General features: G+C 43.5%; 1 protein-coding gene across 6 annotated transcripts in view; it reads left to right on the top strand.

Moving 5' to 3' along the window:
- MSRA (methionine sulfoxide reductase A) overlaps positions 1-23,253 on the top strand; it is a 515,786-nt gene that overhangs the window by 251,087 nt on the left and 241,446 nt on the right. For 5 of the 6 annotated variants that reach the window (XM_089688756.1, XM_089688760.1, XM_089688757.1 and 2 more), the window contains one exon: positions 16,924-16,992. The exons of the other annotated variant lie outside the window; for it this stretch is intronic. In XM_089688756.1, coding sequence (XP_089544882.1) covers positions 16,924-16,992 — 69 coding nt within the window. The remainder of the gene's footprint in view (positions 1-16,923; positions 16,993-23,253) is intronic. 6 annotated transcript variants of the gene reach the window in all.

Raw genomic sequence — 23,253 nt, 5'->3', positions numbered from 1 at the left:
CTGTCCGTTGCCCTGCAGAAGTGCAGGGCTGTCCGTTGCCCTGCAGAAGTGCAGGGCTGTCCGTTGCCCTGCTGAAGTGCAGGGCTGTCCGTTGCCCTGCAGAAGTGCAGGGCTGTCCGTTGCCCTGCAGAAGTGCAGGGCTGCCTAGTGGCCTATAGACGTAAAGAACTGTCTAGGGGCCTATAGACGTACAGAACTGTCTAGGGGCCTACAAAAGTACAGAACTGTCTAGGGGCCTACAAAAGTACAGAACTGTCTAGGGGCCTACAAAAGTACAGAACTGTCTAGGAGCCTACAAAAGTACAGAACTGTCTAGGGGCCTACAAAAGTACAGAACTGTCTAGGGGCCTACAAAAGTACAGAACTGTCTAGGGGCCTACAAAAGTACAGAACTGTCTAGGGGCCTACAAAAGTACAGAACTGTCTAGGGGCCTACAAAAGTACAGGGCTGTCTAGGGGCCTATAAAAGTACAGGGCTGTCTAGGGGCCTATAAAAGTACAGGGCTGTCTAGGGGCCTACAAAAGTACAGGGCTGTCTAGGGGCCTACAAAAGTACAGGGCTGTCTAGGGGCCTACAAAAGTACAGGGCAGCTGAGGAGGCAGGCACAGAGGACACAGGTACGTTTACTGCAGCAGCCATACTGTAGGTAGAATTATTGCCAGCTCTAATGTCAAGGCAACACCAAGCTTGGCATTGGAGAAACACATCACTACTCTAAGAGGAGCCACCTCTCTTGTTTTAGGTGTAGTGACAAGTTGTGAATGAAAATTTTCATTAGCATGTCAATGGGGGGGGGGGGAGAGAACCAGGGAAGGGAAAATATTAGCAGATTAAGCTTCAGCTTTAAGAAAGTATAGGGCCTGGAATCCACAGAAAAGTTCTACTTGCAGCAAACAATGATCGATAGCCCCAAACTGCTCACAATTTCCTCAGCTTCACTTTTCTTTTATCTCTTATCTGAGCTCAGCTTACATCTGGAGCCCAGCAACTCAATAAGTAATTACCATTCACCTCTGCCTGTTCCACTCCATTACTCCAGCGCTGATGAGTCAGGAGATGTAGTGCTGATACAGGAACAGCACAAGGACCATGTCATACACACAGCCCACTACGGTTCATCGGGACATCACACCTAAAATCAGCTGCTTTGAAGGCCCTGCATCCAAAAACGCTGACATGCAGCTTTTGATATCTCCTGCAATCGCCAGGCTTGATTTTCTGTAGTACTCCTCCTGATCAGTATAATCTATCTACAGAATGATTAAAGAGTTAAAAAGAAACTTTTTGCAAGAAAATAAAATTTGGTCCAATTCGTGTCTTGTAATTGTATTTTTGGGGTTTTGGAGTGCCCACTTTAAAAAGAAAGGGGTCTTTGCATATACCTGTAGTGGCTTTTGCTGCCCTCTGCTATGCGCAATGCTGGGTCTGTAACTGTCTGCAGGGATCTCCTGCATGAACTTTGCGCAGAGTGTGCACAAGTGTGCTGACAGGAGGATAGAGCAATGTGAGTAGACTGAAGACCTCATCAGTTAGCTTCTGCTCCTTCTTTGTCCAATCAGCTGGCTTTGGGTGTGTTTTTAATTAGTGTTTTTGATCAGATTATGTTAAGGATCTGGCAGGGGTGTCTGGTGGTAACAGGAGCAAGGAGGCAGATTCTGAGAAAGATTTATTATACCTATGTAGATAATGTATACATTTTCTCAACTGCACTAAAGTATGTTGTAGCTCCAAAACTTGCCCCATTCACCTTTTTAAAACCCAACTCCGGGGACAAGAAAAAACTATCCTTGTACTGGGTAGTGCCTCTATGCCTCCAATTCCATTCCAATGCAGCCTGTGTGCCCCCGTGTCTTTAAGTGTGCTCCTATGCCTCCAAATGCATTCCCTGCACCCCTGTATCTCAAAGTGCACCCTGTGTTTCCCTGTGTCTCCAGGTATGTCCTAAGTTCTACTGTGTCTCCAGTACACCCTTGTGTGCGCCAAGTGTGCCCTATATTCTCCTATGTCTCCAGTACACCCCTGTGTGCTCCTGTATCTCCAAGTGTGCCCTGTATTCCACTATGTCTCCAGTACACCCCTGTGTCTCCAAATGTGTCCTGTATTCTCCTATGTCTCCAGTACACCCCTGTGTGCTCCTGTGTCTTCCAGTGTGCCCTGTATTCCACTATGTCTCTAGTACCTCCCTTTGTGCTTCCGTGTCTCCAAGTGTGCCCTGTATTCCACTATGTCTCTAGTACACCCCTGTGTGCTCCTGTGTCTTCCAGTGTGCCCTGTATTCCACTATGTCTCTAGTACCTCCCTTTGTGCTTCCGTGTCTCCAAGTGTGCCCTGTATTCCACTATGTCTCCAGTACACCCCTGTGTCTCCAAATGTGTCCTGTATTCTACTATGTCTCCAGTAAACCCCCGTGTGCTCCTGTGTCTCCAAGTGTACCCTGTATTCCACTATGTCTCTAGTACACCCCCGTGTGCTCCTGTGTATCCAAGTGTTCCCTGTATTCCACTATGTCTCCAGTACACCCCCGTGTGCTCCTGTGTCTCCCAGTGTGCCCTGTATTCCACTATGTCTCAGTACACCCCTGTATGCTCCTGTGTCTCCAAGTGTGTCCCAGTGTGCCCGATGTTGCCACCCTGTGCACTTAGTGTCTCCAGTGAACTCCTTTGTCCTTTTTTTTTTTTTTCAAGTGTGCCCCCATGCCCCAAAGTGTGCCCTGTGTGCCTATTTGACACCCGTGTCTCCATACAGCCTCCGGTAGTCTCCTGCAGACAATTTAACGTCCATCACTAAGTGGATACGGGCCCCTGCTCATAACAAATACTTGGTATTGCACTCCTGAGCTATACATTCCTGTATTGTTCTGTGTATTCGCTAATGATTCATTGGTTACGCATTTACCTGGGGAGGTGAGAAAATAAATACCCAGTGGCAAATCCTGATGCCTGTGAATCCATTGTTTTCTCCTTTTTATCTTCGTGTTCATAAATGACCCCAATTATTCTGCTTTGAAATGGCGATGAGCTTTCATTTCAAATTGTTTCTTCATTCTTCTCCTGCTCCGTCCTATTAGCAAACTTTGTTTTTATCTTCTCTCTCTGCATTCGGCTGTTCAAGGGCAGCTAGGCAAGGACGCAGTCTTGTCTCGCTGGTTCTCATCTCGACAGTTTTACAGATGTAAGAACAAAGAATCAATTAAAATCAGTTTAATGGGCTGTGAAAATGTTGAGGGTTGATTTTTGAGCGGAGGGTGCCGTACATGCTAATGATGTGGAAAGGTAGGTGGCTGTATTTAAGCCTACCTGTAGAGGCAGACAATGGTGCCCTGACTCGTTGTGGAGCAGCGTGACGCCACAAACATCTAGCGGCGTGATTGTACGCATGCTAAGCACAAAGAAAACGCTTATTACGATGACATTGAAGAGCCATCTATTCACGCCGGCATAAGTGAAATATTTACAGGGGAAAAAACAAACAAAAGCCTCTGTACCGTTGTTAATGGCGGAATGGTTTCCATCTCTAAATACAATGCAATTGTCTTAGTTTCTGAAGCTGGAGGTGCTAATTGCATTCGTGAATTGACCTCTGAATCCAGGTACTTAGAATAATTTGATGTCTGAATTACCCACCAGACTCTCTACCCTGCTGCTCCTTTATATAGATTGGTGGCCCACAACCACTGGGCTTGGCCCTCTTCCAGACCGCAGCCTCCCTTCTCCCAAGCCTCCAGCCACCTGCAGATGTCCTAACCTCTCACAGTGCCTTCTAATTCCCATAGTGCCACCCAACGTCTCATAGTGGTCCACCATGTCTCTCAACCTCCCAAAGTGCCCTTAGGACCCTTGAGAGCCCTCAGCCCCTACATTGCCCCCAAATTCCTAAGTGCCCCCAACCTTCAACAATATCCAACAGTGCCCCCAGCTCCTTGCAGAGCCTCAAGCCCCCCATAGTGCCCTAACCTCCAACAGTGTCCCATGGTGCTCCTAAGTATCTGCAGTGCACTCCATTATACCACAATGCCCCTGGACGGCCTTCAGCCTCCTGGAGAGACCCAGTGCCCCTCCAGACCCCCCTTTCCCCACAGTTGCCCCCTATTGAATTCCCTGCAGAGCCACCAAGTCTTCTACCCCCCCAAACCCCCTGCCATACCCCCACAGTGACATCCAGCCCCATCCAGAGCCTTCGATCATTACAATATATCTTGCATTTACCCACACTATTATTGTGTTAGTAGAAACTTTTTTTTTTTCACTTTTTGGGCATAGAAGGTTTAGTAAGAACTTAGCTCTGGTTTCCCTCTGGTTGAGAACGACAGATGTAGACCTCTTTTGTTTAAGCCTAACTGGTGGCGTTTTGGGGGTCGAAGGTCACCTGCAGTCTCAAAGTTGTTGCTTTGTCATCTACCTGACCTAATCTGCTATCTCCCAGATCCTAAGTACATATTAGTATCACCTGATGAAAACCTATAGGTGTCTACATCTCCCTTAAAGCTGAACTTCATCCTGTCCTTCCCAGTCTTGCACAGGTGTATAGGCTCTTCTCTTATACTGAAAGTGCTTACGTTTGTAATGTGGCATCTCCCTCTATCCTCCCTTTCTGTTTAGTGCTAGTTAGTTTAGTCCTAGTAAGACCCTCCCCATTTCTTCTGTGTTCCCTCAGTCAGTGTTAGTTTTTTACAGAAACAAGGCTTAGGAAAGTCATTATCTTATTACACTTCAAAAGATGGGAGAAACATCCTCTGTAGTGGACTGATCTGAAGTAAAATTGTATTGAAGAGTAAAGCTGTGTGTGGATATTGCCAAGTCAGCAGGTGATTATATTGTCCAGACAGTATGGGTCTAAGGAGGTATGTCATTTGAAACAGAATACATTTTCTTGCACACAATGTGCATTAGAAGCCACAGGAAGGGTCAGATAGGGCCCACCTTTTTTCCTGGCTGGTGGGCATCCAGCATCATCTAGCTCTTTCCTTGCCAACCTTACTGTCCCTGTCCTGCCCCTTCTTTCATAGGATTTCAGTTCTTTCAATCGTGGGGGGCTCAACATCACACTCAGGATTTCAATCGTGGGGGGCTCAACATCACATGTGACCTAGGGCAGTATGCTTTAAAATGCAGCCAGCCTAAGAACACCTACTCCTCTAGACTGACATTCACCTATCAAGGTATTTTCTATATTTGCATAGCACCTCCTAAGAGCTAGCCCACAGCTTGCATCAGGGCTGAGAACTCTTAAGAGGAGTACTCCAGCAGCTATGTACAGAACCCCTCCAGTCCCTCCCACCAGCTGCGAGCTGCCTGCATTGCATAGAGAAGCACAGAGACTCAATGATAACTATACTGGGTCTAAAATAATTTATGTAATGAAAAACAATACATTAGCATGTTGATGAGGAGGAAGGGAGCAAAAAGGGAAGGCACTAATAAGGGGAACAAAATGTCAGCTTTAACACCATGGAGTTGATTTACAAAAAGCAAATAGGCTTGAAATAATGTAAAACTTGATTCTTGTGAGCTACTATGGTGTATTTGTGAAGCGAAAAATATGAAAATTAATTATAACCATATATAATATAGATATATAGATATATATCTATATATAGATAGATATAGATACCAGACACCACCAAACAACTCGTACGCTCCCTCATCATCTCACGCCTGGACTATTGCAACTCCCTTCTCACTGGCCTACCCAAACGAACGCTATCCCCACTCCAGTCGATCCTAAACTCAGCAGCTAGACTCATCCACCTCACTAAGCGCTCCACATCTGCCTCCCCCCTCTGCCAATTCCTTCATTGGCTCCCGATTGCCCAATGCATCAAGTTCAAGCTGCTAACCCTGACCTACAAGGCCACTCACAATGCCGCCCCGAACTACATAACTGACCTGATACCCAGATACTACCCTACCCGTGCCCTCCGCTCCTCACAGGACCTCCTGCTCTCTAGCTCCCTGGTCTCCTCCTCCCACGCCCGATTGCAGGACTTCTCAAGAGCCTCCCCCATCCTCTGGAACTCCCTACCCCAATCCATCAGAATGTCACCTACCCTCCTCACCTTCAGGCGCACCCTGAAAACCCTCCTCTTCAGGGAAGCCTACCCCAACCTCACCTAACACCCGGCCTCACCTAACAACTAACCTCCTCCACTCCACCCACCACTCCATCCCCCACAGCCATCTCCTCCTGTGCCACCTTCCCCTCCCTCCTAGATTGTAAGCTTGAAAGAGAAGGGCCTTCGAACCCCTCGTGTATTGTATTGTTACTGTCTTGTCTCATGTTCTGTCCCCCTTGCTACTGTACAGCGCTGAGCATATCCTTTGGCGCTATATAAATATTGTATAATAATATATATATATATATATATATCACCACTAGGAACAGCGTGCTAAAAAATGATATATACTTGTGTAATATGAAAAAAAAATATTCAATTGCATTAATAAATATATAGAAATAAAAAATAGAAATAATAAACAATTAAGCGGGTCGCCTACACCAGTGTTTTTCAACCTTTTTTGTGCAAAGGCACACTTTTTTCATGAAAAAAATCACGAGGCACACCACCATTAGAAAATGTTAAAAAAATTTACCTCTGTGCCTATATTGACTATATATAAAGTAATTCTCTTGAATAGGAATCAAACACAAAGAAATTATTTTATAATTACTTTATTATGAAATAATAAAGTATTTTATAATTGGACCCGGGGGCCGGACCAAGAGTAGATGAATGATGTGTATGTGTCATCCATAGTAAGTATAGTAATATTCCCCCATAGTAAGCATAGTAATTAATCCCCCATATAGTAATTCATCCCCCATAGTAATTAATCCCCCATATAGTAATTCATCCCCCATATAGTAATTCATCCCCCATAGTAATTCATCCCCCATATAGTAATTCATCCCCCATAGTGTAATTCATCCCCCATAGTGTAATTCATCCCCCATAGTAATTCATCCCCCATAGTAATTCATCCCCCATATAGTAATTCATCCCCCATATAGTAATTCATCCTCCATATAGTAATTCATCCCCCATAGTAATTCATCCCCCATATAGTAATTCATCCCCCATAGCAATTCATCCCCCGTATAGTATTTCATCCCTCGTATAGTATTTCATCCCCCGTATAGTATTTCATCCCCCGTATAGTATTTCATCCCCCATATAGTATTTCATCCCCCATATAGTATTTCATCCCTCATATAGTATTTCATCCCCCATATAGTAATTCATCCCTCATATAGTATTTCATCCCTCATATAGTATTTCATCCCCCCATATAGTATTTCATCCCTCATATAGTATTTCATCCCCCCATATAGTATTTCATCCCTCATATAGTATTTCATCCCTCATATAGTAATTCATCCCTCATATAGTATTTCATCCCCCCATATAGTAATTCATCCCTCATATAGTATTTCATCCCCCCATATAGTATTTCATCCCCCCATATAGTATTTCATCCCTCATATAGTAATTCATCCCTCATATAGTATTTCATCCCCCCATATAGTATTTCATCCCCCCATATAGTATTTCATCCCCCCATATAGTATTTCATCCCTCATATAGTAATTCATCCCTCATATAGTATTTCATCCCTCATATAGTATTTCATCCCTCATATAGTATTTCATCCCCCATATAGTATTTCATCCCCCCATATAGTATTTCATCCCCTCATATAGTATTTCATCCCTCATATAGTATTTCATCCCCCCATATAGTATTTCATCCCTCATACAGTAATTCATCCCTCATATAGTAATTCATCCCCCATATAGTATTTCATCCCTCATATAGTATTTCATCCCCCCATATAGTATTTCATCCCTCATATAGTAATTCATCCCCCCATATAGTATTTCATCCCCCCATATAGTATTTCATCCCCCCATATAGTATTTCATCCCTCATATAGTAATTCATCCCTGATATAGTAATTCATCCCCCATATAGTATTTCATCCCCCCATATAGTATTTCATCCCTCATAAAGTAATTCATCCCTCATATAGTATTTCATCCCCCACAGTACTATTCCCCCCCCCCCCTTCTAGTAAGCCAAGTCCCCCGTGTCAATTCACTTACCTTTTGCGTTCCTCTCGCTGTCTTCCCGCGCCGTTCGGGTCTTCAGGGCGGACTGTGAGAGGAGCCTAGCTCCCCTCCCCTCACGTTCGGCACGCTGCCCCGCCTACACACATCCTGACAGCCACATCCGCAAGCCGGATTAAAAGGTCCGCGCGGACTTTTGGGGCTGCCAACCGAGAGGAGGCAGGGGAGCGGCCGACCGAGAGGAGGGAGGGGAGCAGGCGCCCGGCACACAGAAGAGCCGCATTAGACTGGGTAAAGAGCCGCATGTGGCTCGCGAGCCGCGGCTTGCCGACCACTGAATCATTAGATTCTAATGATTGGTCTATTTGTGAGCCGAAGCCACATGTTACAGATGAAATTGGAATTTTTCCCACGGCACACCAGACAATATCTCACGGCACACTAGTGTGCCGCGGCACAGTGGTTGAAAAACGCTGGCCTACACCATACACGTACTCATACTTGTGTGTCACTATCATCAAAAACAAATGCAAACGTGTCGAGCTCCACTAATCGACGTGAAATATACTCAACGGACTACATCCTTAAACAATATATAATTCTAAATAATTTTCAATTAATTATAAATAACATATGTGAGTCCAGCTTTGGTTTCAGTCCTTCTGAAACTGCGTGCTGATTTCAAACACAATCCGTGCTTATTAAAGTGTCTTCCTCTAGTGCAGTGTTTCTCAACTCCAGTCCTCATGGACCCCCAACAGGTCATGTTTTCAGGATTTCCATCAGATGAAACAGCTGTGGTAATTACTAAGGCAGTGAAACTGATCAAATCACCTGTGCAAAATAATGGAAATCCTGAAAACATGACCTGTTGGGGGTCCATGAGGACTGGAGTTGAGAAACACTGCTCTAGTGAAACATATAAAAAAGTCCACAAAAACTTATGTGCTCCTTCACCAGTGTGCGCTCACCTGATTTATGACCAAACCATTAAGTGAGGTCAAAAGCAGCTTGTGTCCCTTTAAATGGACTTGGAAATGAATGTATTTGTATATTACTATCCCAGATGGATGGAAGGATGATTTCCCTTTTTCCAGCAGGGGGTCTCACCAATTTCTAAAGACCTTTTCTCCTGGAATTGGATGGATGGAGTTATCCCTCTCTCCTCTAGGCTTGGAATAATGCGCTTTGCAAGGACAATTTCCCTCAGCTTGGTAAATGTGGTGAAAATTCACATTGCAAAAAAAATAGCCAATCACATAACAGAGAAAAAACATTTTTATTTTTTTTTGCACATGAGTGGATGATGGAAGTCATTAGAGCATCACCCTATTCGCTAAATGAAAGCATACTTTCTCTCTCTTGCAAAGCTCAAACTCCCTTGCAAAGTGAACATCCTGTCTGCCTTTTAGTAAATCAACCCCTTAGTACTTCGAGTTTTGCATGAATCCAGTTCTGACAGCTTCTCTTTAAGATGTGTTAGAACTGCACAAATAATGCTCAGCATGCTGGCCATCAGACTCCAATTCCCCTAAAGACTGGACAGCCTGGCCCTTCCACTGCCGCCATAGCAGTGCTGCTCTGCTGCATCCAAGAACAGAGCACATGGGAGGGGAAGGGAGACCAGGCAGCAGACTGCAGTGAGCCGAGTATAGACTTCCCTGCAGGAGCTTCCTATTGTGACTCTCTGTGGGCCCGCTCTCTGTGCCAGAATCCAGTGAGTGATTATGATTATTGGTGGCTCTGCGCCAATAACCTTGTTAAACCTTTCTGCAGAAAATGGCTAATTAATACGAGGTTTGCATGTTTTGGGTAGTCCCGGTGACAGTCATCTTGCTTTATGATGGGAATTCCTCTGGAGTCATTAGGCAAAAACGAGGATGTTAAGTGAAGCCGTGTGTTCTCTTGGCAGCCTAGAGATATTTTTACTTTGTGAATATGTATTACCTCCCTGTAAGGAACCGTTTTAAAGGGAATCTGACAGCAAGTAGAACACCTGTGTGAAAAGGATGTGGTGGAAGCAACTACTGTTGCTCAGAGCTCAGAGATTGTGTATAAGAGTTGTGTCACATCCGAGCCATTTGCTGGGGTGCATGTCCTCTGCATGTTCAGCCTTGTGGTGGGGGATCACCTGAACTCTTTAATCCATTCCCACCTGACATAGTAACCCACTAAAGTTCTATGGGTACAGGAACCTTCCCTATGTGCCAATATAGTAGTGCCCATGGCCTGGCTTTTATCAGCACCACCAAGTAGCCCGTTCCATACCTTCCTACCTGGCATAGGTTGGCTCCCTTAGACCCACTAAGGTTCTCTGGGTACTGGAATATTCTCTGAGTGCCAGTATAGTAGTGCCCATGCCTTGGCTTTACCAGCACCACCAAGTAGCCCGTTCCATACCTTCCTACCTGCATAGGTTGGCTCCCTTAGATCCACTAAGGTTCTGTGGGTACTGGAACCTTCCCTGAGCACTAGTATAGACACGTCCATGGCCTGGCTTTACCAACACCACCAATAGACTGTCCCATACCTTCCATCTTGGCATAGGTTGGCTCTTTTAGACCCATTAAAGTTTTGTGGGTACTGGAACCTTCCCTTAGTGCCAGTATAGAAGAGCACATGGTATGGGTTTGCCAGAACCACCAAGTAGCCCTGTTCCATACCTTCCTACCTGGCATAGGTTGGGTTCCTTAGACCCACTAAAGTTCTGTGGGAGCTGGAACATTCCGAGTGCCAGTATAGAAAGCACACATGGCCTGGCTATGCCAACTCCACCAAGTTGCCCATTCCATACCTTGCTACCTGGCATAGGTTGGCTCCCTTAGACCCACTAAAGTTCTATGAGTACTGGAACCTTCCAAGTGCCAGTACAGAAGCATCCATGGCCTGGCTTTACCAGCACCACCAATAGTCAGTTCCATACTTTCCTACCTGGCATAGATTGGCTTTTTTAGACCCATTAAAGTTCTATGAGTGCTGGAACCTTCCCTGAGTGCTAGTATAGAAGAACCCATAGCCTGGCATTGCCAGCACCACCAAGTGGCCCATTCCATACCTTCCAACCTAGAATAGGTTGGCTCTCCTAGACCCACTAAGGTTCTGTGGGTGCTGGAATCTTCAGTGAGCGCCAATATAGAATCACCCATGGCTTGACTTAATCTACACCACCAAGATGTCTGTCCCATACCTTCCTCAGGCCTTATAGCAATGGACCCCAAAAGAACCTCACCAAGTACAACTTTCAGTTCTGCAAGACCTTACCATCTTGAGGTTAGGAGAAGGAACATCTAGACAGCAAAAAGTCTCTTAACTTTTCACTGAAACATAGTTGATTTAAATATACGTATACATCCTTTCTGTCATCCCAATGGTGACGACACATTCCTTGTTTGCAAAAAAGACAAAAAAACAGAGCTGAGTCAAGAAACAGCCCATACCTGCAGGTTATTTGCCAAAGTCCTACATCTCAAGCCAAAGGGATGTGAGTAGTCCCATTAGTCATGCACCTCTCTTCCTCCCTTGCTGCAGTCTAGGAAAAGATCCCAAAATCTTGCGCCTTAAAGCTTGCATTGTTGCATGCTGTGCTCCTTCCAGTGCTTTCCATGACCAACTCCACCAGGTAGACTCCCACCAGTGTATTTATACTGAGTCCTTTACCCGAGATTACCTACCCGGGGGGGGGCAGAACTGGCACTACCTAGCTATGTATGGTACACTCACTACTCTAGGAACTGAACAAGCAGCAAAACCCATCTCTACTATCAGGAGCTCTGGTGAGTGCTACTTAGTGCTTAGACCTCAGAAGTGAGCCCTACGTCATCCGCAAGAGTGACCTGCTTTTGTAAATATCCAGCTAGTCAGTAGGAGTTGTGATGAACGTGGTGCCTGACCCGTGCCCTTCTCACCGACTTGTGACAAAAGACCAGCCAATCTTACACCGTGCTGTCACTTGCATAACAATGCCACTCTCAGCTGCACTCTGCACAAAGATTTTTCAGCTCGCGGGACCACTATCTAGGTGCCAGCAGCCTGAGAGCAATTGTCACTGGATTAGGTTAATTATGCAATTAACTCTTTAAACTGCCACCACCGCCTTTTTACTGAGAAGGAGGAAACTCCCAATCTTAGCAATAACACTATGACTTTAGCATAAACATCTGCAACACACACTGTCACCACCAGGGGCGGACTGACAACTCATGGGGCCCCCGGGCAATAGGGGATCAAGGGGCCCCTGTGTCCTTGCCGAAACTCAAAAAAGCCTATGAAAAAGGTACCAGGGGCATCTCATGGGGCCCCCTACTGACCCCGGGCCCTCGGGCAGTGCCAGAGTTTCCAAATGGTCAGTCCGCCCCTGGTCACCACAGACAAGTATATTCAGAGGATTATTATCAGCAGCACTCTTCAAGAGACAGGGATTCTTTAGTTTGCATTAAAAGCTTTAGAGATAGTTTTAACACTTTTCAAAATAGGGTTTATTAATGAAAAGGTCAAATGGTGCAATTAAAATATTTACAGAAAAGGATGTTACAAAGACATAAAAAGAACAATAATTCAACATAGAAATAAAGGAGGTTAAAATGTAGAATGCTTGAAAAGTCCTGGTTGTAGCAGAGTCAGTCCATGAGCAAGGTATTATTGGGTCTCTCAACTCTACAGATGTTCCTTCGTTGATGGTATGATAGCTTTCTTACCAGGTCCTGTCATTCCCTTTTCTGTGATATCAAAGGGGTGTCGCCGGAGAACAGCTGACCCATCGTCCAGTTTAAGGGATGGGTGCTGGGAGGTCACCATGTTTATGACCAAGTCCCAACTACAGTTTCATACTAATATTAGTACCTTCCAATACGTGCAGGTGGTATTCTAGAAACTGGCAGATTAATATTCAGAATTATATTTTGAACCCAGGGATGCCAAACGCAGCGTACCTTGACACCCTGAAGGCAAGAGACTGCTTTCTCCCCTTTCGTATGTGCTAACATAGTCATGTATGACTTTGATTTGTTCGGTATGATATTCCCCATTCAAATATATACCTAATATTAATGTGTCCTGTTTTTGTTGAATTCTATTTATTTATTTCAGGTACTTATATAGCGCCGTCAATTTACGCAGTGCTTTACATATATATTGTACATTCACATCAGTCCCTAACCCTCAAGGGGTGTACAATCTAAGGTCCCTAACTTACCATCATACATACACATACTAGGGACAATTTAGACAGGATCCAGTTAACCTACCAGCATGTCTTTGGAGTGTGGGAGGAAACCGGAGTACCCAGGAGAAAACCCACGCAGTCACAGGGAGAAACTCCAGGCAGTTGGTGCCATGGCTGGGATTCGAACTAAGGACCCTAGTACTGCCAGGCGGAAGTGCTAACCATTTAGCCACTGTGATTGTATGTGGAATTGTTAGGTTGTGGAATAGACGTTTTATGATACGCTCTGCATTCCTAGGGCTTTAATGGCCTTACACATCGTGTGACAGGCTTGACTGCATTATTATGGTTTTACGATAGGGCAGAGTGAAGCGTTTTTTATGGTTTGGGGAAACAGACATCCTGCCAAGACTAATTAGCTGTTCACAGCTGGCATCCAGGCCTGGACTCCGGTGTGTGTTTTAGTGGACATATGAGGCTCTTTTGAAGTTTGTTAAAACTTACAGCTACAAATTCCATGGCCATGGCCGTGTTTGGTCAATGATTTTGTTACTATTCCAGGGAGTTGTCATTGGTGAAGAGTACCCATTGGGATCGGTCATGGGTGCCTGGTCTGTCAGGTATTTTCTTTTGGCAAGTAGGTGGGTGGTGGTCATTCTGATTGATGAGGGATTTACAAGGTGTTTTTGGGGAGTTTTTTTTGTTTTTTCGTTAATATAGCAATTGTCAAACGTTTTTTTTTTTTAGGTTGCATTTTTTTTTTCTTGAATAGGTAGGGGTATTAAGGGGGAGAACCAAAGGGGGATTCCAGATCCAGTACAGCTTCCTGCTCACAGACCCCCCACAACCACTGGGCTAGGGTTGCATGGAAGAAGCCCCTGCCCTAATCAACATGGTTACATGGGTGCTTTGCCAGGAGTATCTGCCGCCAAGCCCACGTTGAGGGCATGTAGCTTGGTATGGTTCAGAAGGGGATGTCTGCATGCTTGAATAAAGGTCTGTTATGGATTTATTGAGGGAACTCATGCTTTTTTGATTGATCTTTTGTGGCATTTCCCCTTAAATCCATACCTGACCCAAGGGGTCTAGTATGGAATTTGGGGGAACCACATAATATTATTTCTCATGTGGGCCTGAAGGGCCTGGTATGAATTATGGAGGAACCTCCATGACTTTTTTGTGAGTGTCACCCAATAACATCTATATCAAACACATCTATGATAAGAGTCTGGAATAGATGTATGGAATCCCCCGTCACTTTAATAACATCACTGCTCCCAGCCAAATGGAATTTCTTTTTTTTTCTTTGGTACATGTTCTCCGGGGCATATACCCAGCCCCCCATATAATTTTTTTGTTTGGGTCATCACTTGTCCCTATGCTACACTAAGTTGGAGTAATGACTTTGACCTCAACCCTAATGAACAGGTCTGGGATATATTGAAATGATGATTATGAGCCAGGTGGGGGGAACAGTGGAAAGGATAAGTGGACAAAATTGGACCATGTTTTTTGGCCTTCCTCTGGATCAACTGTAGGTATAGGGTTCTGTATATGGAGGTTTTCTATTAATGTATTTCTATTGGTTAAACTTGATGGACTTTTGCAGCTTGACTAATATGCATGGAACTCTTTAAACCACTTTTATGTTGGACCCTATCCACATAAATCTAGAATCAGGGTGTTTTTGTATATATACAATATATATATACACAGTTGCAAGAAAAAGTATGTGAACCCCTTGGGATTACGTGGAGTTTTGCATGAATTGGGCATAAAATGTGCTCTGAACGTCATCTAAGTCACAACAATAGAAGAACACAATCTGCTGAACATAATACTACACAAACATTAGATGTTGCCATGGTTTAATTGCACATAACATGTAAACATTCACAGTGCAGGGAGGAAAAAGTATGTGAACCTTTGGACTTAATAACTGGTTGACCCTCCATTGGCAGCAATAACCTCAACCAAACGTTTCCTGTAGTTGCAGATCAGATCTGCACAACGATCTGGAGTAATTTTGGACCACTCCTCTTCACAAAACTTTCAGTGTAGCAATATTCTTGGGATGTCTGGTGTAAATCACTCTCTCAAGGTCATGCCACAGCATTTCAATCGGGTTGAGGTCAGGACTCTGACTGGGCCACTCCAGAAGGCGTATTCTGTGCTGTTGCAGCCATTGTTTTGTTGAATTACTTGTATGATTTGGGTCATTGTCCTGTTGCATCACCCATCCTCTGCGGAGCTTCAGTTGGCGGACAGATGGTCGTACGTTTTCCTGCAAATGGCTTCCTCCGTGGTGTCCTCCCATGTACTCCATTCTTGTTTAATGTTTTCCTTATTGTAGATGTGTCAACAAAAATGTTAGCATGTGCCAGAGATTTCTGTAGGTCTTTAGCTGACACTCTGGGATTCTTCTTTACCTCATGCAGCATTCTGCGCTGTGCTCTTGCAGTCATTTTTACAGGACGACCACGCCTAGGGAGAGTAGCAACAGTGCTAAACTTTCTCCATTTGTAGACAGTCTGTCTTACTGTGGACACATGAACATCAAGGCTTTTGGAGATACTTTTGTAACCCTTTCCAGCTTCATGCAAGTCAACAATTCTTGATCGTAGGTCTTCTGAGAGCTCTTTTCTGCGAGGCATGGTTCACATCAGACAGTGCTTCTTGAAACCAGTAAACCCAAAACAGGTGTGTGTTTAAGGGCAGGACAGCTGTCAGCATCACATCTAATATCATCACACTGATTGGAGTCAAGGTTGGCTCACTCCTGGCTCCAATTTAGCTCTGGGAGAAGTCATTAAGCTAGGGCCTCACATACTTTGTCCTCCCTGCACTGTGAATGTGTACATATTATGTGCAATTAAACCATGGCATCATCTAATGTTTGTGTAGTATTATGTTCAGCAGACTGTGTTCTTCTATTGTTGTGACTTAGATAACGTTCAGAGCACATTTTATGCCCAATTCATGCAAAACTCCATGTAATCCCAAGGGGTTCACATACTTTTTCTTGCAACTGTGTATGTGTATATATATATATATATATATATATATATATATATATATATATATATATATATATATATATATATATGTATATATATAGGATGAGCTCGGGTTTGGTCTGAATATAGAAGTTAGCTGTCATTACTTGCCCAGTGAGCTTCTGGCGGAGGATTCCCTGCCCCCTCAGCTAACATACGTGAAGTTGTGGGAATGCTCTTGATATCATTGACCATCATTGATTATTGACCTAATTTGGCCCCATGGCCATATTACTATAATGATAGTGACCTAGTACGGCCATGTGCCCCTATTAAGTCTCTGAGGTCATGAGCATTCCCGCCCTCCTGTGTATGTCAGCTACAGGGCAGAATACCTTCTGCCTACCAGCTCATTGGCCCAGCAATGACAACTAACTTAGGGTTTCGGCCAACTTTGATTGGGACTGAACTCAAGCTCATCTCTAGTGTTACCTACAAAAATGAGAATTTAAATATACTGTAAATTTACACATTTTGGTACAGTACTGTATATATTAAAAAAACACATTTTTTTTCTTGATTTGTTTTTTTTTACTTCAATGCCGCAAAAGCACAAATGTTGTTGTTATTATTATTTTAACATGTTGTAGAAATATACTTCAGGGTGATAAGTAAACTATATGTGATGTTCTATTTTCCAGGTAAACACCATGTTAATGGTAATTCAATGGTGGAACCTTTTCCAGAAGGGACACAAATGGCAATATTTGGTGAGTCTTTTAATTAATTAGAATTTCGTAGTAAGTCTAAAGCTGGCCATAGATGGATAGAATTTCAAATAAAAATTCTTAGGAAAAGTCTCAGAAACATTTGTATGAAAATGCTCAGAACATTCTCCCAACATTTGTTTGTTGTTTAAAAGATTTTGTTTGCTTTTAACATTTGATTTTGGAATGGACTTTACTGAAGGAAAACCACATACACTGTTGGAAATGCATCCATTCAAGAAAAAATTTCTGTCCTGCTCCTTAGAATTTTCTCATGACTACGGTCTAAAACAAACATCGATTTGACCGCACCAATGATTAGAAAAACTAAAGAACTTTTTTAGAACCTTCTTTTCCCAAGAATTTTCGTTCGAAATTCCAGCCATTTATGGCCAGCTTGAGTTTTAGAGAATAAACTTTGTGATAGAAGTAAAAGCTAAGGCTGGCCATACGTTATACTACAGGTTGAAGGAAAAAAAAAACCTCTTCCCCCACCAACACAGTCAGTGTTGATGGGGGAATCCCTCACATTGCCCTATTGTATTCTGACAGCAGGAGGTTTCTCCACCTTCAGAATACAGTGATCACTGCTGCTGGTTATAGTCAGCACCATTGATGGTGCAAAAAAATCCCAACAGGCTGAAGTTGATCTATCGATCCATTTCTTTAACACCAGTCTACCTATAGATGGATCAAAATTCGGCTGGTTCCTGCTGGCATTTCCATTTATTCCTTGATGTGTCACCAGAGCAAGATGTGAGAAGAAATGTTTCCATTATGGACACAGGAGAAAAGATTTGACAGTAAATGACACCTGGGATTGAAAGCCAGTAGCTGGGCAAAGGTTTGGCTTCTGGCTGTCAAAGAAGAAAACTTTTCTTGGAGCATCCCCAGCACAGGGTCACATTGGCTCAAACAACATTTTGGATTCTTTGACCATTGGGTTGGCGCTCCTTCTGCTTTCTGTATAATGAGGCTTACGTATATTTCCTTCCGTGTTCTTGTTGAAGACATTTCCTTTATTTTCCCTGATGTATCACCAGGGCAGGACTTGAGCAGGAATGCTTCCAGTAGGGACAGAGCAATGAAGATTTGACAGTCATTGACAGCCGGGATTATTTATTTATTATTTATTTCAGGTATTTGTATAGTGCGTCAATTTACGCTTTCGCTTTACATATACTGTATATTGTACATTCACATCAGTCCCTAACCCTCAAGGGGTGTACAATCTAAGGTCCCCAACTTACATTCATACATACATATACAAGGGCCAATTTAGACAGGAGCCACGTAACCTACCAGCATGTCTTTGGAGTGTGGGAGCAAACCGGAGTAACCGGAGGAAACCCACGCAGGCACAGGGGAGAACATGCAAACTCCAGGCAGGTGGTACCATGGTTGGGATTTGAACCAATGCCCCTAGTACTGCCAGGCGGAAGTGCTAACCATTTAGCCACTGTGCTGCCCAACATTTGAAAGCCAGTAACCACGCAAAATGTTGGCGGTCAGCTCTCAAAGAAGAGGATGTTTGTTAGAGTATCCCTGCCACAGGAACACATTAGCTCAAAAAAAACATTTTGGACTCTCTGACTATTGGGGTGGCACTCCTTCTGCTTCCTACATATTGAGGATTATGTACATTTCCATCAATGTCCTTGTTGGGGACTTTTCCTTTTTATTCCGACGTATCAAAAGGACAGGACGTGAATCTCTCATAGATTGTAAGCTCCAAGGAGCAGGGCCCTCAAATCCCTCTTCTATTGAACTGTATTGTCTCCCGTTGTATTGTAAAGCGCTGAGCAAACTGTTGGCGCTATATAAATCCTGTATAATAATAATAATGTACATTTCCATCAATGTCCTTGTTGGGGACTTTGCTGCTGCCAGACTCATCCACCTTACTAACCGTTCCATGTCTACCATCCCTCTCTACCAATCCCTCCACTGGCCTCCACTCAGTGTCCTCCATCCCTCTCTGCCAATCCCTCCACTGGCCTCCACTCAGTGTCCTCCATCCCTCTCTGCCAATCCCTCCACTGACCTCCACTCAGTGTCCTCCACCCCTCTCTGCCAATCCCTCCACTGGCCTCCACTCAGTGTCCTCCACCCCTCTCTGCCAATCCCTCCACTGGCCTCCACTCAGTGTCCTCCACCCCTCTCTGCCAATCCCCACACTGGCCTCCACTCAGTGTCCTCCACCCCTCTCTGCCAATCCCCACACTGGCCTCCACTAAGTGTCCTCCACCCCTCTCTGCCAATCCCTCCACTGGCTTCCCATTGTTCAACGAATAAAATTCATAACATTAACAATAAAGTATAAAGCCATTTATAACTCTGCCCCAAATTACATCACCAATCTTGTCTCCAAATATCACCCAAACCGTCCTCTCTGCTCCTCCCACGACCTCCTGCTCTCTAGCTCCCTTGTCTCCTCCTCCCATGTTCATCTCCAGGACTTCTCCAGAGCTTCCCCCATCCTCTGGAACTCTCTACCCCAATTTATCAGACTATCGCCTACTCTGCCCACTTTTAGGCGATCTCTGAAAACCTATCTCTTCATGGAAGCCTATCCTGCCCTCAGCTAATAATGGAATCTTCTGTTCCTTCTACCAGTCCATCCCCCACAGTTACTACCCTTTGTACTGCTAGCCCCTCCCTCTTAGATTGTAAGCTCCCAGGAGCAGGGCCCTCAAATCCCTCTTGTATTGAACTGTGTTGTTGCTGTATTGTCTCCCGTTATATTGTAAAGCGATGAGCAAACTGTTGGCGCTATATAAATCCTGTATAATAATAATGTACATTTCCATCAATGTCCTTGTTGGGGACTTTTCCTTTTTATTCCGACGTATCAAAAGGACCGGACGTGAATCTCTCCTAGATTGTAAGCTCCAAGGAGCAGGGCCCTCAAATCCCTCTTGTATTGAACTGTATTATCTCCCCTTATATTGTAAAGCGCTGAGCAAACTGTTGGCGCTATATAAATCCTGTATTATAATAATAATGTACATTTCTATCAATGTCCTTGTTGGGGACCTTTCCTTTTATTCCGACATATCAAAAGGATAGGACGTGAGAAGAAATGTTTCTATTAGTGATACATCAGTACATTTTTGGTTGTAATTCTTATTTGCAGCTCCACTTTAATTTTCAGGCATTGAATCAAGGCAGGGTTCAGGCAGCAAGGGCCAGAAGGCAAGGCAGGGGTCACAAAGAAAAATTTCAGGTGCAGAAAACATTGTCACATCCCTCAGTGATGCACGTTTTTTATTTTCTAAAGCTGTGTGGATCTGTCTGACAAAGGCAGCTGCTATTATTTCTGTCTCCGGAAACAAAAAGAAGTTTACAATATGTTAAAATAAATGTCATTTGTTTCCATTGTCCTGTTAAATCTCTCCCTAGAGGAGAGTGGCGGGGAGGCGTCTATGCAAGCAAAATAAATACGCAGACGTTTGGCAACCTGAAATTACTCTCACCGCTCGTTGCACCAGTTATGTCGCCATAAATCTCAATCTTTCTCCACTTAGAGTAATATTTGTGTGCTCTAACAAAGTACAGCCAGCCATTCATAATCCCAAACCCCAGTGAGGCACATGTATATAATATGTATGGTGTACAGTATGTGGAATGGATACAATCGCAGTGTGCAGGTGAACCTTACGCTGGAGGTCATTTATGTCCCATTGCGTTCCAAAGCCCGTTTCGTTAAAGTGCCCTGACTAATTCTGACATTTCTCCCATACATGTGAAAAAAAAAATCGGCATTTTTTTTTTTAACCTCTTCATATTCGGACACTTTCACCCCCTTCCTGTCCAGGCCAATTTTCAGCTTTCAATGATATCACACTTTGAATGACAATTGCGCGGTCATGCAACACTGTACCCATATGAATTTTTTAGCATTTTTTGAGACAGATAAAGCTTTATTTTTGTGGTGTTTATTCACCACATTTTTATTTTCTTTGCTATATAAATGAAAAAGTCCAAAAATGTTGAAAAAAACATTTTGCAAATAAATAATCTTTCTTCATAAATCTTGGCCAAAATTTATTCCGTTATCTTTTTAGTAAAAAAAAACAAAAAAAAAAACCCCAAATTAGTTTATAACCAAAAATTATAATTTTTTACAAATTTTTTTTTTACATTTTTATTTTATCTTTTTATATTATTTGTTTTTTTACATTACATACTGTCACCCTAGCAGTACAGTGTCGCCATGGTGACGCTGTACTACTTGTGGGGGGTGATGACAATTTTTTTTTTTTTTTGTACACTGATTGCTTTTACACCCATATAGGCTGTAAAAACAATCATTTCTCCTTCTCTCTGGCTGCATTCTTGCAGCCATTGAGAAATACCCTGAGGCCCAGAGGAGAGTGACTCATATAAACTGACCCCCATCGCAGCTTCCACCAGTAGAGAAGATCTCTTGAGGCGCCAGTATTATGGGACAGCCTGTCCAGTGTGAACTGCACCTTCCACAGGATAAGAGGGGACCTCTGGCTATTAATATTGCTCTTACCTAATGCGCATCTGGTGAGTGCGCATTTCTTATATTTCCTACACGGTTTTGATGAGTGCCTCACTGGGAGTAACAAAGTCACCATTTCATCCATTTGTCATTTACCGGACATTGTTCCTATGGACTTCATACTGTCTATTTGAGGGTGTGGCCAGTCTCTGATATAGCACATTTAATTTGTTTATTAGCGCTGCACTTTTTCATATTGCATTGAGAAATACTGTGTGAGCTGTGATTGGTCACAGCTTGTCACATGGTACAAGGCTGTTGTGAATAGCCTTGTACCATGTGACCTCTGTGATAATTCGCAGATTTCACAAGTCGTAAGTAGTGATGTCAGAAGTGACATCTTGCTTACTACTATTCATGTGATCACTGATTGGCCAATCAGAGATCACATGAATCGGGACCTCACACAGAGGTCCTGTACAGCAATCGGTGTTCCTCTGTATCCAGAGTACACAGCGGGCATAGGATCGCGGTGCCGCGCACTCCAAGGGAATGTGCACAATCCAAAATGGCGGACGCCGTTTATGAACGTCAACCCGCCCCTGGACTGCCACCGTCCGGCCGTTATACACAGCGGCTGGACGGCAAGTGGTTAATAGAAATTACTTAAAACCCCCAAACATTATATATGTTTTTTACGCAGAGGCCCTAGAGAATAAAATGATGGGTGTTGCAATTTTTTTTTGTCACACTCTGTATTTTTTCTTTTTTAAAAAAAAAATACACTTTAATGACTTTTAGTGCACAGAAACACAATATAATACCCAATTGTTTGATATAATATAAAAGATGTTACACCAAGTAAAATTGCGCACGTTTGTGAAATTTAACAAACTATGTACTTAAAAATCTCCATAGATGATGCATTAAAAGCCTTTACAGGTTACACAGGAGGTCTGGCACTAGTTATTGTGCTCACTCTGACGTGTGGCAATGCCTGTATGGTACGATCTCCGATTACATATATATGCAGGACCAGCATGTGTATTTGCATTTGGGCATGAGCAGGAGGGACAGGGGGGCACTATAGTTCTGGTTATTTATTTATTTTACTCTTTAATCTTCTTTTTTTTTTATCAATTTTATTGCTATTACAAGGGATGAGCAACATCCCTTGTGATATCATGGGCAGTGACAGGTACTCTTTACTGAGTGATCTGGGGCCTATTAGAGCTCAGATCTCTCCTCTGGCCTCAAAAGCATCTGATCAAACTGAGATTGATTTGATCAGATGCTTTCAGAAGTGATAATGGCTTGTAAACAAGAAACTGAAATCGGAAGGGACAAAATTCTTGTCGTTTCCAGTTTTATAGGTTACAGAGATAATTGATGAGCTTCCATTGCTCCTTCATCTCTATGGCCTGCTGCCACGACCATTGGGTTCAGTCCTGGGCTTCCTGTTGGAATGGGAGAGCCTGGAAAAGTGGTGAGAGGGGAACCACATTCCTCCACATGTAAAAGTAATCCAGCAGCTGTATAGCCCTTGGATCACTTTTACATCAGTGTTGTATTTAGGTTTTGTGCTGCCCTGGGCAACACAAAAATTGTGTTTTACAATTGTAGAGAATCACAGGCAGAAAAAAAAAAGATACCGGCAGCTGCAGCCATAATCCCGAAATAGCCACTGAAACCAGAGGATGTACAAATACATCCATCTGGAGCAAGTGGTTAAAAAAATAATCTTAGGCCTGAAGATGACATAAAACATTCTATCTTTTCTGAAAGCAGACACA

Source organism: Staurois parvus, unplaced genomic scaffold, assembly GCF_062004578.1.
Source record: "Staurois parvus isolate SC_StPar_1 unplaced genomic scaffold, SC_StPar_1.0 ptg000453l, whole genome shotgun sequence".
In the NCBI taxonomy this organism is placed as follows: domain Eukaryota; kingdom Metazoa; phylum Chordata; class Amphibia; order Anura; family Ranidae; genus Staurois; species Staurois parvus.
Note: the sequence above shows the minus strand (reverse complement) of the source record. Positions and strands in the feature narration are given on the sequence as shown.